This window comes from Chelon labrosus (genome assembly GCF_963514085.1).
Source record: "Chelon labrosus genome assembly, chromosome: 23".
NCBI lineage: Eukaryota > Metazoa > Chordata > Actinopteri > Mugiliformes > Mugilidae > Chelon > Chelon labrosus.
The window spans coordinates 20,228,115-20,240,524 of record NC_140356.1 but is presented as its reverse complement, the minus strand read 5'-3'; the positions used below and the strand labels follow the sequence as shown (position 1 = coordinate 20,240,524).

The 12,410-nt window shown below is 39.8% G+C and overlaps 1 protein-coding gene across 1 annotated transcript; it reads left to right on the top strand.

The window, feature by feature from the left end:
- Positions 1-1,551: 1,551 nt before the first annotated feature.
- Positions 1,552-7,841, top strand: LOC311508899 (uncharacterized protein; the record flags this gene model as incomplete). Its single annotated transcript, XM_084573889.1, has 9 exons — positions 1,552-1,611; positions 3,360-3,425; positions 4,854-4,979; positions 5,052-5,126; positions 5,486-5,581; positions 5,697-5,791; positions 7,092-7,176; positions 7,400-7,483; positions 7,600-7,841. The coding sequence occupies 9 exons, from the start codon at positions 1,552-1,554 to the stop codon at positions 7,720-7,722; spliced, it is 810 nt and encodes a 269-aa protein (XP_084430015.1). The 3' UTR covers positions 7,723-7,841.
- Between the last annotated feature and the right edge of the window lie 4,569 nt (positions 7,842-12,410).

Genomic DNA, 12,410 nt, shown 5'->3' with positions numbered 1-12,410 from the left:
CTGCCAAAGAGTTCCTTGTTTCATTAAATTGTCCAAATTCTCAATTAAAATACATTGTGGAGTTCCTCAGGGAATGACACTAGGGCGTCTGATTTTTAACGCAGAGTATATAAATGTATGTCTCAAAAAGCAACATTACTTTCTACTCTATTCTGCTTTATTTCATAAAACTGTCTAATTTGTCAAAACATTAAAATACCTTGTGGAATTCCTCAGGAAAGGATTTTAGGGCCTCTGCTATTTATCAGGGTCTATGTTTTATATACACGCAGAAGCTGGAACGTAAACGCACACCAAAAATGCTTTTACAAAAGACAACGACCGTATTTAGTCATTTTTTGACAGTGACTCAGTTTCAGTGGAACAGGCACTGTAATTGGTGTAAGACGTTAAAGTCAGCGATGATTTCAGAAGAAGTCCAGACATCACAAACTTTAAGTTTTGTTGTCTTTGTTTCAAAAAGAAAAAAAAAAAAAAAGAAACCTTGTGGAGTTCCTCAGGGAACAATTTTGGAGCCTCTGCTTCTCGGTATCATTAAGACAACTCAGTTCATGCTATGCAAAACCAACTCATGCTACTTTTTATATAGTCGACGATTTCAGAAGAAATCCAGAGATAATAAACTTTTAGTTCTGTGACGTTTGTCTCAAACGTAAAGGAAGTGTTCTTTGTCTCATCAAATTGACTCAATTCTCAAAACATTAAAACACATTGTGGAGTTCCTCAGGGAACGTTTTTAGATCCTCTTCATTTCAATATATCATCATTATTTTTATATATACATATAAGTTGCATTACTATGCTGATAATACTGCAGAACTGACTTTGACAAAAACAATACTTATTGTTTTTATGAAATATCTTTAAAGGGTCTTACTAGAAAAGAAATAACAATATGCATTTTTTTTTGCAGATGATGTGATTCTGTCGGTTGTGAACGAGACTGTGCACGGGTGCAGTTTGATGAATGTCCACCAGGTGACGCTCTCAGCTCGTATCCGTCATTCACTACCAGATTTAGTTCCTTCTTTCTAATCAGGAGTTTTTCTGAGCACAGCTGGGAGGAGAACAGGAAAACCTGGAGGAAGTAGTTATGAGGAAAAGCGTCAGGCCTTCTTTGTTGAGTCTGCCGGCTGCCATGAAACTGTGTGTGTTGTGTTGCATAAACAAACAAGTTGCTATGTTAAAGATATGATTCTTCAAATAATTGCCTCCTCTGTCACACTTTCTTGTTTTACATCCTTTCATCTTCATCACTTTCACTTTCCTCCTCATCCCTCTTTCTGACTTCCCTTCTTGTTTTTCTCTTCTTATCTTGTTTTCAATCTCTGTTTCCTCATAATTACATTTAGTTCTTACCTGGACTAACCTCTCTTTTCCTCTCCTCTCCTCTCCTCTCCTCTCCCCTCAGCTGATCTTCCAAACTTGGTCATGTTCTTCGTTTGGCAGCCAAACACTCTGGAGCTTTAAACAACATCCATCACCGGCACACACTCTGCTCTGGTCCTTACTTTTGTTTCTATTTTAGCTCGACTCTCTCAGGCGGCGGTCATGGCTCGCTGCAGGAGTTATTTGCGAGGGCTCGCCATCTGTGTCACTGTCCTGCTACTGGTAAGCTAATTGCTAATAGCTAACGGTATGTTTGTGGCTGGTGATGGTTAGGGTTAGGGTTAGGGTTAGATCTTCAGCTTTGATAGGATGAGAAAGGTAACAAAATAATATGTGTTTGAATTAATTATAATTCTTATAATTATTCTACAAGTGTATTGTTCTGGTAACAGATGTCTGCTGAGGCTTCATATTGATGATTCTGTGTGATTGCTTTTTATAATTTAAGCCATTTTTTATATACTTTTATATTTATATAGCATTTATAGTTTGCAGTGTAATCTTGAATATAAAACTACCGTCAGTCAGTTTATTCAACTTTATTCAAATTATTATCCCAGTTTAAGTTTTCATTTTTAAACATAAAGTGTTTGTGGACAATTCTCTTCAACACAAACAGGTTTCAGAAGTAAACGTATTTATTTTTGATACTTGGATAGATCATATTTATCTTCAAAAAAAGATTTGAATCATACTTGTGGAATTCCTCAGGGAACGACTTTAGGGCCTGTACTTTTTAATGTATATATGCAGTATATTGGTGTCATTAAGGCCCCGTTCAGACCTTCGGTTAACATCCATGCTGAGCAATTTGATCACAAGTGTCCAGATTAAACAGGTCCAGGTGTGAACACTGATCTGGTCTCTAGAGTCCAGGTTAAACAGGTCCAGGTGTGAACACTGATCTGGTCTGGGACACATGTGACCTCCTTCCTTTGGTAGTGTGAACACACAATGAGTCCTCGGTCACATTAAAGACACGTTAAGCCTCCAGCCTTACTCTGGTTAAGGTCAGGGTTATTTTATTTCAGTTTAATGTTTAGTGATGTTTTATTCATGTTTGTGAAGCGTTGACCTGTAACTAAGGCACTATAGAGATAAGATAAAGAGCCTTTATTGTTGTTGTACAGCAGCTACAACTGAAGGTGCATTGTGCTAAAAAACAAGAATATTATTCTGCAGAAAGCACCTGACTTGTTAAATTCCTAACTAAATGTTTTGTATTTAAATTATCTGTTTGATTGTTTAATTTTTGCATCAAACTAAGAAAGCACAAATGACCATCATTTCTCACTCTCTCTGTGTTTTCATGCTCACTAATGTTTTCATTCGCCGCACACGTAACGACCTCCAGCTCCATTACTCAAACATCTCGGTTATTTCCTACTTCCTGTTTTGGCCGACGTGTTGCTGTTGTTTACACTCAATCAGCTGATTGCAGCGATTATGTTGTTCCAGTTCGACTCGGCCGCAAAATCACCGGAGACTTTCCCTCCTGTGTCTGGTTTGTTGTTTTCATCCTTCGTCAGTTTGATCTGATTTCATGTTTGCATCGTGGTCAGATGATGAAACAACAGGTGTCACTTTATATTGACCCCTGACCTCTTTAGCTCTGAAGGTCCGTTAAATAATCTGTCCATGTTTTATATAAAGTTTTATTTTAAAAAAACAGATCTCATCAGAGTCAGAGTCAAAAACAACAAGAAGCTTCAGGAAAAACTGAGAATATTTCCTGAAACTGTCTGGAAACTGGAGACGACGAGGGAGTTTTCTTCTCCGTGCAGCTGGACTGGTTTGTGAAAGTTTAAACTCTGTGAGACGGATGACGTCGTCACGGTTCCCAGCCGAGGGTTTGGTCTCTCTGGGGAAGAAGAGCAGTTTGGGAGGAATGCTGCTGCTGCCGTTAAAGACCCATCCTCCTCGGTGAAAAGCCAACAAACGCTCCGGTCTGATCTAATGTTTCTCTGCAGGTGTCCGGTGTCGTCATGATCGGCGTCGGCTTTTCCACCATCGATGGCAACGTATCGGTAGCAAAGGTGAACTACAATTTTAAAATAAAAGTTTTATTACCTGGATTTGGTTTATTTTTGAACACGCTTTACAACACTGCCAGCTGTGACACTGTTCTCCTGTGAGAGTGAGAGGATTAATTAAATAATTATGTGATTAAATGATTAGAAATTAAATCAAATGAGCATTTTTAAGGACATAACAAATAAATATCAGTGCATTTACTCTTATTATTTTATGCAATAATCTTTAATAGATTTACAGTTTTTGTATCAGCGCCAAAACATTCTTTGTGTAATTACCCATTATCGCCAGAAGGGGGAGACAAACGTCCCGCAATGTCGCTTTAATGTTTTAGAGGCGGAGATTAAAGTTTAAAGCTTTAAGACAATTAATAGGACAAGAAATAAGAACAGTGTACTTTATTTATACAGTACCTTACAACAACACACAGGTGAACCAAAGGGCTTTACAAGAGATTAAGAATTAAGAAAACTTTTATTTGTTCCGCAATTTGGAAATTGCAGTTTACAACAGCATACAAAAAGGGCAGGAAAAACATCAAGAGTAATAAAATGTGTAGGATATAAAAGATAAATAATAAAATAAAGTACAATAAAAAAAATACTGGCATATATATACAGAAAGTATTGAATTACACAGATGGTTGTCAGATATTGCACAGATGAACCAATGAAGTTGTACGCAGTAAAATAGTAAAAGTGTTGAGTCTTGAGGTGTAATAATATTGTAAAGTAATAGTGTAAAAACAGTGTCACCACACTACCACGTACTAAAAGTTATTCTAAATAAATTAGTTTTAAGTTTAGATTTGCAGAGGCCCAGGTCAGTGATGGGGAGTTTATTCCAGAGTCTGGTTGCAGCAACTGAAATGACTCGGTCAAGTAGAGCATGGACAGATCTCTCAAGATGGTGACGGCTTAAAAAAGTTTAGACTTTGTCCAGAAAATGAAAAAAGCTCGCCTTGACGACATTGTCATTTTATTTATTTTTTTTAATCAAATGTCATGGAACTGTCAAAAATCACTCCTAAATTTCATACGGTTCAACGTAGGTGTAGAAAATGTTGGGCAAACCGCTGCTCAGTATCAGCAATGTAGTCAAATAAAGTGCTCTGTGCATCAGTGGTAGATAGAACAGTTATTTAAAGATCTGAAAATGGACCGTAACGACACGACTAACCTCAAATAGTTTGATCTAAAACATGTTGTTTGATGTAAAACTGAACAAAATCATCATTAAAAATATAAGCTAAAAAATACAAACTAACATATATTGGACGTTTTATTAAAGAACAGGTTAAGATGGGAGCTGAGTTGTTTTCTTATTATTGTAGGTTTGTTTTAATCTGACTCTGGGTCACATTTAGATTCATTTTCAAATCTGCTCTGTCTCTTTGTCTCTCTGTCTCTCTGTCTCTCTGTCTCTGTCAGCTGTCTGACCAACTGTCCAGCAGCCACGGTTTGCTGGTCCTCCAGGTGTTCGGTCCTCTCACTGTGATCTTATCCGTCCTGGGGATCTGTGCAGCGTCGCTGGACGTCAAAACTCTGCTGCTGCTGGTGAGGTTAAAGTTCACTCCTCGTTGAGGGCTTTTAAAACTCTGGAGCTGACCTCTGATTCATCTTCAACAGTTTTCTGCTCTGATATTCGTGGAGTTCGTGGCTCTGATGGTCGTGGCCTCCCCGCTGGTTCAGGTTCAAGCTCAGGTGACTCTGGAGGCTTTTATACGGTCACTGCCGCCCCCTGGTGGCTGAGGCCGTCAACAACCCACTGTGTACAGACACATGAGCAGATACATTTACTTTATTATTATTTTAAATATGATTTAAATCAGAAATATCTGTTACATACTTTTAATTTTATTTATGTTAAACCTGTACGGATGCAGCTTTATTTTATGACCTCATGTGGGATCCTGACCCCTGACCTCTGACCTCTGCAACATAACTCATATTTCTGGTTTTATATGTTCGGTCAACTTTTATTAAATGTTTTAGGACGAACAGGAAACTAGGAGCAACAAGAATTAGCTTAAATATGAACCAGTGTGTGTGGTGTTGTGTAGATGGACAGCACCGTGGACAAGCTGTTCCTGAACGTGACCCCCCTCCACACAGCCGAACGTTACATCCAGGTGGAACTGATGAAACTCCAGGCCTCGGTAAGAGCCGCTCCTGTTAGCTTAGCATACTAGCCTCCAAGAAATGTCTCCATATGAGGTCAGAGTTCATCTTTAACTGGAGATAAACTCTTCGGGATGTTTGTCTGTCTCCGAGGACTCTTGTTGTGGTTTGAGGAGTTTCGAGGACTGGGAGAATCAACTTCCTGATTCCTGTTTCTGCACCCCGCCCCGCGTCGACCTGGAGCCGAGGTAAGACGGAAAGGCACCAAATGCTTCAGCTTCTAGCTTCATCGTCTTTGTGAAATTAATTTTAGATAAATAGTTGAAGAGTTTTCAGGTTTGACTTTCGATTAAATTTGGAAAATGTCTTGGATTTGAAGAACTGATGATATTATTTGAAACACCCGAGAAGAATGACTGGATTTTTAGATTCCTGGAGTTCTGCATCTTGAACGTTTGGGGCTGTTGAATTGTTGGATTTCCAGATTTTCTAGAGACTATTAGAGACTCTGGAGGAGTTCAGAACTTTTAGATGAATTACTGAGTTTCTAGATATTGTTAGAGGAGCGAATATGTCTGAGGTTTTCTTTGAGACTCTCTGGAGTTCTGAAATCAAGTATTTGAGCTTCTAGAGAGGATTACAACATGTTGGATTTGAAGAGACTTTGAGATTCTACATTCACAGAATTTCTTGAAGAAACTTCTGAGGTTCATCAACCATTCCTGTTTTTCTAACTTGTTTTGATATGATCGAGCCGTTGACTTTGCAGGTAAGTTCCTAGAGGAGTTCTCTTTTCCCTTTGAGAGTCTCTGGAGGTTTGGCTGTGAGCTTCTAGAATCACTGAGTTTATGGAATAAGCCTCTAAGTTTTAAGGTTATTGAACCGTTCGTGTATTTTTACATTAGTTGTCAAATGATCAAGCTGGAGACGTTGCAGTTACATTTTTACACAAGTTATTGAGTTTCTAGAAGAGTTTTCTTTTCCCCATTGACCTCCTTTAATATTTTCTAGAAAACTATTGACTGTTAATACACTGCCTGGCCAAAATAAAGTCTCCACCTGGATTTAACTAATCAAATAGGTAGGAGCCTCCTATTGGATAATTACTGCATGGGTGATTATCTTTCAGCTGACAACAAGTTATTTAAGCCCAACTGATGCAATGAGTAGCTTCTCATTTCTTCAACAACCATGTCTAAAGACACATCCTGTGGTCGTGGAAAATATGTTAGTCTATTTGAGAAGGGTCAAATCATTGGCATGCATCAAGCAGAGAAAACATCTAAGGAGATTGAAGAAACTATTAAAACTGGGTTAAGAACTGTCCAACGCATTATTAAAAACTGGAAGGATAGTGGTGAACCATCGTCTTTAAGGAAGAAATGTCCAACCAAATATTAGAGTTTGGCCAAGAATCTTGAACAGTTCCTTATGTCCTGGTGGTGGTGGTGGTGGTGACATCCTCAGCCTTGGACATGAGTAGAAATATTTTTGTGTCTCTGCTCTCGTTGCTTCTTCTAAAGTTTCTCTTTTGTCTTCATGTTCCAGCTCTCAGCCTCGTAACGTCAGCTCTGATGGACTCTGTGTCATCTTAGACAGAGCTCATTCAAATAAACTCTGGGTCCACGCCAAGGTAAATCATCTCCTTACATCCTCCTTCCTGTTTTGTTTTGTATTTTTTGTATTTTTTTTTATTTCTTTCGTGCCGTCCTGAGACTCCAGGTTTCAGACTGAGGTATCTCTCACTGACCTCTGACCTCTGACCTCATCGTGAAGGATAAACAACAAGGTCAGAGGAAGGAGGCGAATGTTTTCTTTCATGCTGCACGTTGACCTTTGACCTCTGTGCGTTGCAGCCCTGCGGCCCCATCCTGAAGAGCTACCTGAGCTTCCCCATCAAGCTGAGGATAGGAATCATCTCAGCCTTTGCCACCATTGCTGTAAATACCTCCTCAGCCTCAGCCTCAACCTCAACCTCAACCTCAGCCTCAGCTCCAGTAGAAGTAGAAGGCCTTTTAAGGTGCAGCTGACTGAAGCGTCTCTCTCTCTGTTACAGATGGCGGCCATTGCTCTGTGTCTGGCTCTGGGTCTGGAGGAATACTGGAAGAAGCCTCCGGTAGAAACGACGGTCGACGACTTCGACAGAGTCAAATACCAGCCTAAACCCACCCTCACCTGACCTCTGACCCCTCAACCGAACAGAAGACATCGATACGCGACGCTCGCCAGAGTTCAATAAAACAACAGCTGTCTATTTTTTTGGGGAAAATGTTTTTATTGTTTTACGATGTTGATGGAAGAGACAGACGTTGAGACTAAATTATTATAGGGCTGGTTGTTACCATAAACTGTATATAAAGATGAAAGTGCTCCTCTAGAGTGAAGCCAAAGCAAGTAGAGCTCCCCCTGGTGGCTGGCTGCAGTATAGGTCATAAGCTCCACCCCCTCCATATTCGTGGGCGGGACTTGGGCCAAACTAAAACACTAAAATACACTCAAATAATTATTTTTCAAGGATGGTTTCTGTCATTTTAGATAGTTAATATAATGTTGATGAATGTGAAAGTGTCATTTTTTTTGGATAAGATTTGTTTCAGTTAATTATTTGATGCTATAGAAACAGGAAAGTCACAAGATGGCGCCGCCCGTATCCCCGGGAAAATCTCAACAATTTGGCCAATGAGAGGAAGTGGAGGCGTGTTGTCCATATTTATGTACAGTCTATGGATTTTACTGATTCAATTCATTTAGAGAGATTTCAGTTTTGAAACAGGTTAAGTTCAATATAAAACTAACGTCCTCATTGGTTCCAGAGGTTTGTGGTGTCTTTGTTTTTTTTTAAATCCAATCATCTTTCAGTCCAGACTAATGGTGTAATGCAAAGAAAAGTCTTGCAAGTTTACAAACGAGAGAATTAATCATTTAAAAAAGCTTCTTTTTTTTTTTTTAACCCAGCCCTCCTACCAGTGAAGTGTGTGTGCAGTTACCTCCTACAGCCACTAGATGGGAGTAAAGACATATAAACTGTACATAAAGGTCAGTCTCACTCAGACCGAGACTTTATTCATCCACAATAAATAAATAAAATAGATAATAATAAAAATATAGAATAAAATATAAGATATAAAGAAACGTCTAGTAAAATTAAATAAATAGTATAAGCAAGAAATGTACAAGAAATAGAGACAGAAGTGAATATATATTATATCCATAGTATAAGTATAGTATATAATAATTTTAATTTGGTAACGACAGCCAGGGTTTACTGCATGTCAACTAAATAATAGGTTTAATATAATAAATGTCACGTTAAAAGACTGCAGGTTGATAATAATGTGCACACAGAGTAAAAATAGTTAAAACAAGACAATGACAGGTATAACCTTCATAAATCATTTCCCGCTTTTGTTTTTGTGTCGAGTCACGTGGAACTGAATCATGTTCACTTAGAAAGGCTTGAACAGAAAAGATCCTTAAATAACATGTGGTTTGAGTCTGTTCTCTCTGATTCTAATCATTTATCAGAGAAAAAAAAAAAAACAGAAGCTCTGAAGACCCAGTCCAGTCTGGAGCCGTCCTGTGGCAGGAAAGAGACGGGGGGGGGGGGGGGGGGACTCAGACTCTTAGTAGTGATGCGGTGGTCCTGATCCTCCTAGTGATCCTCCTGATTGGCTTAAACATGACCAGCTACTCTACCCCCACAGGATGTAGTTTGGTTTCCTGCCGTGTTTCACTCTTCCTCTTATCTAAACATCATTTTAAAAAGGTGTCATAGAGACCTATTCCATAGAGACCTATCTCTATGACACCTTTCTATCTTCTTATATCTATCTTCTTCACGTCTGTTCTCATTTGCATTCCTCACTTTTAACTGAGCTTTCATGTCGTCATCGCTGTGCTCCTCCATGATACCAGAGTCTGTTGAGGCCCGAGCTAAAAATGTTCAGGATACAGTTAATTAATAAGATAAGATATACACCGTTCCATCGAGGAGTGTCATTGCTATGGGGTGGGGGGTTTCTGAAAACGTGGCACATTGATATTGTCGTCGTTGCGTGGCGGTCAGTCAGAGGTCAACTGTCCTTCAGCAGCAGCCTCCCTTCCTGTTGATGACTTGTTTCCTGTTGGACAGACAAGTGAGAGTTGACTGAAAGAAGATTATCTCCATCAGCAGAGAAGCTGCAGTCGTGTTTGCAGACTATTGGTTTGTCGGACATCTTTTCTGTGGACATCCATTGTCTCAGTAGATGTGGAGAAACATCTTAGGTGTCAACACAGGGACGAAGAGATGGACAGGTGAGATCAGATGTTAACGTGAGTTACACCAATCAGCCACAACATTATGACCACTGACAGGAGAAGTAAATAACATTTAAACCATCTTGTGACAGTTTAATGTTCTGCTGGGAAACTTCTGGACCTGTCATTCATTGGTGTGGATGTTACTTAGACATGTAGCACCCACCTAGACCAGACCAGGCACCCCCACCCCATAGCAATGACACTCCTTGATGGCAGCAGCCATCCCCAGCAGGATGCAGCCTGACACAGACACTCACACAAAAACACTTTAGAAACAACTAAAAAAAAACATGAAGAACAGCACAAGGTGTTGACCTGGCCTCCAGATTCACTAGATCCCAAACTGATCAAGTATCTGTGGGATGATCCACGGAGGCCCCTCCCCTCAAAGGCCCCCCACTAACAACATTCTGTTACCAGACACCACAGGACACCCTCAGAAGGCCCATGTCCATTCTCTGATGAGTCACCACAATATATTAGGATGAGAAATATAAAGAAATACAAACTCAGTCAGTCCTCTGAGTTTCCTGTTTTTATTTTGAAAGTTTCCTCCTGGTGTTTATTGTCTTGCTTTACTTCCTGTCTCCACTGATTGGTTCGTTGCTCCTCCCTCACTTGTCTCACCTGGGCCTTGTTAATCCTTTCATTCATCTGTTGTCTTACTCTGGATGTTTCCTGTTCATGTACCATCATGTTTCCCATGATTCTGTGTTTTACTGGTAACTTCTTTTTGTTGTTTGGATCTTTGGTTGGATTAACCTGTCACAGCCTGCAGCAGCTTTTGTTACCGTCATTGTAAGTCCTCAGTAAATTTTATTATATCTCCTGAGTTCCTTCTCTGTGTATCCTGCATTCAGGTCCTTGTGATCTGACTGCAGAGGTGGGAAGTAACGAAGTACAAATACTTAGGTTATTCCATCAATGGAATTTTTCTTCCCTGATGTTCACGGGCATATTCCAAGATGACAATGTCAGGATTCATGGGGCTCATATTGTGAAAGAGTGGTTCAGGGAGCATGAGACATCATTTTCACACATGGATTGGCCACCACAGAGTCCAGACCTTAACCCCATTGAGAATCTTTGGGATGTGCTGGAGAAGGCTTTGTGCAGTGGTCAGACTCTCCCATCATCAATACAAGATCTTAGTGAAAAATGAATGAAACACTGGATGGAAATAAATCTGCTGACATTGGAGAAGATTACTGAAACAATGATACAGAGAATGTGTGCTGTAATCAAAGCTAAAGGTGAAATAGACTCCAGCAGGGGCGGACTGGGACAATAATTAAGGCCGGGAATTTGATCCCATCCCAGGCCACCACAACCCGATTAACGCAAAACACCAAGAGTGAGCTAGGTTGGGCGCCTACTGATGTGACAGTGTAAAATAATAAAACAAAGGCTCCACATGCCACTGGTTGGTTTAACTTAGAAACTTAGGTTGAAAAGCTGCTAGGGGGGAGGGGTCAGTGTGTGTGGGTGCAGGGCAGGAAGGGAGGTGACTGACTTCTCAGCTCTGGGGAAGAAGTGGTTGTGGTTTTGATGTTTCTGTTACTTTTCCGTGATGGGAAAGGTACACTCAAAAAAAGGAAATTGGCTAACTGTTATGTTTACTAAAGTGTAACATGTAGTTTGTAAGAAATAATTTCATGTTTACAATATGAACGTGATTAAATCACGTATAATCAGCATGAAATCCAACGACTTTGCATTTATTAGATTCATTCACGTTGAAATAAACGGAGACAATCACGTTTCTACGTCATCGCGAGACGTCATCGCGAGGCGAGAAGAGAATTGGGAAGCGCGCAAAGAAGAGACCTGGGAGATGGCGTGTTCATGGAACAGGTAAGCAGAATTTCATTATCATCCATCTGAATGTAAACGAAATGCTATGCAAAAATACTGTAAATACCACAGTCTTTTCGCCATTTTCATAATTTTTTTATTTAAGGGTATTTGATATTTTTAATCAGACTTAAAATATCGACCGTCATCATGTGTATGGCTATAGCTAATCATCACGCGTGGAAGTAACAAATTATATTTACCGTCATTATGGTAACGTCGTTTTGTCAATTTGTAATTTTTTGAGTTTTTATTTCTTTAAATGGGTAATTTTACCGAAGTAAAAGAGCCCCAGAGAAGAGACGTTGCACTCAGCTGACGGAAAACGCAAACGTTCAATGTTAACGTTTGCTGGCTGAGAGTCAGGTGTCTGTGTGTGGAGGGGTGAAAGCTGGTCAACAGTGAAATAATAGACTAAAATGAAGGATGGCGTCCATGTGGGTTACGGTTAAGGTTAGCGTAATGAGAGTGAATGAGCTGAACCTATGGAGCCAGATCACTGACATTAAAAACTGTCATTGAAAACAGAATTTGAAAAAATCTCAATGCCAAATTCTGTTTTCACTGCCAGTTTTTAATGTCAGTGATCTGGCTCCATATGGACCCAGAGAGGGGGTGGAGGCCTTTGTGGTGCACAAGACTCAGTGTTGATTCTATAAGAAATGTCAGGCTATTTAATTTGCTTGGCTTAATATGCCCATCACCCAGTGA